The sequence below is a fragment of the Nuphar pumila genome, chromosome 6 (assembly GCF_984573655.1).
Source record: "Nuphar pumila chromosome 6, dmNupPumi1.hap1.1, whole genome shotgun sequence".
NCBI lineage: Eukaryota > Viridiplantae > Streptophyta > Magnoliopsida > Nymphaeales > Nymphaeaceae > Nuphar > Nuphar pumila.
In genome coordinates this window covers 34,313,702-34,317,414 of record NC_143254.1, presented here as the reverse complement: position 1 = coordinate 34,317,414, position 3,713 = coordinate 34,313,702, and the positions used below count along the sequence as shown (strand labels likewise).

General features: G+C 41.6%; 1 protein-coding gene across 1 annotated transcript; it reads left to right on the top strand.

Annotated features, from left to right (window-relative positions):
• The first annotated feature begins 585 nt into the window (after window positions 1–585).
• On the top strand, window positions 586–3,084 carry LOC149834595 (tryptamine hydroxycinnamoyltransferase 2-like). Its single transcript, XM_090009405.1, has 3 exons — window positions 586–1,476; window positions 1,901–1,957; window positions 2,695–3,084. Exons 1-3 carry the CDS (start codon window positions 586–588, stop codon window positions 3,082–3,084), a joined length of 1,338 nt encoding a protein of 445 aa, XP_089865531.1.
• The last annotated feature ends 629 nt before the right edge of the window (window positions 3,085–3,713 follow it).

Sequence of the window (3,713 nt, the reverse complement as noted above, 5' to 3'; positions counted from 1 at the left end):
ACCTGATACCATACCCAAAATCAATTCTGATTCAATTTTGGTTCTAGCTGCCTAACCAAAACCGACCCGTTGATACCCCAAGTATTGAGCACCAATCCAAAGAAGACCCATTTTGGAAAACAGTTTATGAGAGAGAAAACGATTTTACCAAAATTTTTACTCTTAAGTTCTGTCGAAAAAAAAAAATTACTCAACGACTAAACATGAGGCTTCGTGGCCACCTACGTCGTGCAAGTGCCATGACTCACACATGAACGCCAACATATAGCTAGCACGTACCCAAGGCTTGACAAGTGTCAAGCTTGACCTGCCCCAATTAGTAAACGGTTCGTGTTCCAGCTAAAGGTAAAGAACATAGTGAGTCAATGGTGTCCGAGGCCCAGTCCGAGGGTCAGGCCAGGCTGAACCAGCTGGTCCCATATCCAACCCTAGTCATTGTCACAGTTCAATGGCGTTGCTTGCTCAAGCTCGTCTCTCTCTCTCTCTCTCTCTCTCGCCCCCGGGTCCACAATACACATCAAACATTATATACAGGTGAACTTGCAAACTGCAAAACCAAAACCAAGTGCACTAGTTTGTGTGGCAATGGTAGCCATGGAAGTGAAACATCTGAACTCCACATGGGTCAAGCCAGAAACTAGGCTCCAAGGAGAAGTACCTCTGACCATCTTTGATAGAGTAGCATCAGACCTTCACATAGCAGTGCTTCTGATCTACAACACCCCCACAGCCAACAACACCAAGATCAAGGTTGCTCTTGCAAAGGCTCTTACGTACTACCCAATTCTAGCTGGAAAATTATCAGATCAATCTCCTGTCGTGATTCTCAATGATGAGTCTGGTGTACCTGTCATCGAGGCAGAAGTGGAAGGCAACCTTGTTGACTTCCTTCCTCTTAAGCCTAACCCTGATCTCACCCTTCTCCATCCTTGCACTCAAGAGTCTAATCCACTCCTCATGATCCAGCTCAATAGGTTTGCTTGTGGTGGCCTAGTCATTGGACTTAACTCAAACCACTTGGTTGCTGATGGCCAAGCAATGAGCAACTTCTTCGTCACCTGGTCCCAGTTGGTCCATGGACATGAGGTTAACCCTCTTCCCATCCATGACCAATCTCTACTAATTCCCAGAAACCCTCCCATGCCTCAATTCCCACACGAAAACATGGAGTTTGCCTTGTCCCCCCAGGATGAACCTAGGTGTTTTGAGGGTCATATTGAGAATATAGCTGTGCACTACACACATGATTTCATTCATAAGCTTAAGGAAAGGTCAGGATTCAAGCATAGCACTTTTGAGTGCCTGCTGTCTCACCTGTGGAAGAAAATATCTATCGCACGTGGTCTCGAAGACGAAGACATTACACATGTGAGAGTTTTGGTGAATGGAAGACCAAGATTGGGGATCCCCCACGAGTATTTCGGAAATCTAGTATTAAACGCATTTCCAACTGCTAAGGTGAAGGAACTGGTGCAGGTAAGGAGATTAGAATATATAGCAGTGGCCATGTTATGAAGTAATTCTCATTCAGTGGTGGTAAATTGGCATTTAAGAGTTTTGAAGTAGAAAAACTTTGTCATGTAGTTTGAAGTGATAGCATGCTACAAAGATTGAAGTTCATGAAATTGTTAGGTTCCTCATGTGAAGCAACAGTGACATAAGCACTACATGCTTGGTCTACACTTACCCAACAATAAAGATGTATTAATCCTCATTAATGCTCTTTTAATGTTGATGGCGTCTGATGTTTTTCAGATAAGCATTTGAACAGACCGTGAAAGAATCATTGTACTTGATTGAGTTAGCCTAATTATCCAGCCATCAAATTTATGGCTGTCGGCATATGCAACTCTTTCTGAATATCATGTTTCTTGACTTTTTTTTGTTACTGTTTTTTTAGGATAGCTGGGGAAAACCACCTCACTCGCCAGGGAACTCACTGGTGTCAAAAACCAATGTATCCCTTGCCCACCAGGGAGCACACCCAGCTTTGGCATCTCAGCAGGGGGCGTGCACCCATGGGTTTCGAACTTGTGACATCCCTTCAGCTTATGTGAAATTCACAAGTCTCCCCCACCGGATGAGCTGAGCCCTTGTGGACTCTCGATTTCAAAAAGAAACCATGAAAAAAAAAAGCCTCTGATATCAGATTAGATCGATTGTGACCAAGTTCAAGGTCCAAACGCACATTGGAGTTCATGAGCATGGTCCAATTAAGTTTAACATTGTACTGTTATTCATATTAATACCAGTGTTGGAACTCATGACATTGGTCATGTTTCTTCTACCAGGAAGTAGTCAATATAGATTTTCTGTTTGCAGCTGATCATTCCTTTTCCTTTGTCAAATTTTTATTTTTCTCTCATTATCACTAAGAGTTGGGCCCTTTCCCTCTTCATGATAATTCTAAATTTTGTGGTTGAAGGATGCGCATGTTGACAAAATCTTGACAAAGAAGTTAATTACCACTGGATTCTTTATATTTCTTTTTTTTTAATATTTTCAAGCACACCATTTTGGATGCGTCCCGCCAAGTGATTAAAGTGAACCTTGTCCTATATTTGCTTAATCTGCCCAATTATACTGTGTAGCCATTCAAGATATATATAAACCAAGAGTGATTCTTCCTAATTTTCCATTGTATTAAGTTTCATATTTCCTTGTCTGAAGTTGACATTGATAAATTGCAAACAGGAGGGTGTAGGGTATGGTGCAAAGTTGATCAAGGAAGCTGTTGGCCAGGTTGGAAATGAGTATTTCCAGTCCTTCATTGACTTTGGCGCACTCAATAAAGATAAAGAATTGTGCCCTTCGGTTAGTGCAGAAGGCAATACTTTGTGTCCAGACTTGGAAGTTGATAGCTGGCTGGGCTTCCAATTCAGTGAAGTGGAGATGGGGGATGGTGCACCCTATGCATTCATGCCCACCTGGATACCCATGGAAGGGCTGGTAATAATCGTCGCTGCGCCTTTGCAAGAGAAAGGAAACAAAGATCAGAAATGGAGCAGCGGCATCGATGTGGTTCTGACTCTTTTTCTTGATCATGCAGATATTTTCAAGAAGATCGCTTACTCCATAGATTAAAAGCTTTAGTTTTTTGTTTTCTCCTACCAAAAAAAAATAACTCTTTTTTTCTTGTTGGTTGTAATGCCTATCGTTTTGCCATATGTGCAAGAATAGTACAAAAATCTTGTGGTATTATTTTAATTTAATACAAGATGGCTTGCAAAAAAATAAATAAACAGTAACAACTTTCAAAACTATACAGCTTTAATTCAATTCTATGGAGATAATAAGAGTAGGTAAAACTTGGGTTTCTCTTACACGTCACTAGATATTTAGCTGCCCGTCCATATGCGAAGCAGGTTATATGTCCCCCCCCCCGAACAGGGCATCTCATGCTCGGGGGTCCCAAAAAGCACCACGTATTTAAGCCTGTGCATCTCGTATCCCCATGTTTGTCAGCATTAATTAGCATTGGAGTTTGATGTGATTGCAAAGACTTAATTACCTTCTCCTCCATTGGTGCCAAAAAAAATAATGATTATAGAAAATGAGTGATTGTAAAGACTTAAGTGCCCCGAAGATGATTATTTAAGACCCAGTCTTTGCACTGCAGGATTATCCGAGAAAAAAATCTCTCCTGGAAGAGGCCATGAACATCAATCCTCTCTCTCTCTCTCTCCTTTCTCTTTCTGCTTCTGTGCACATCC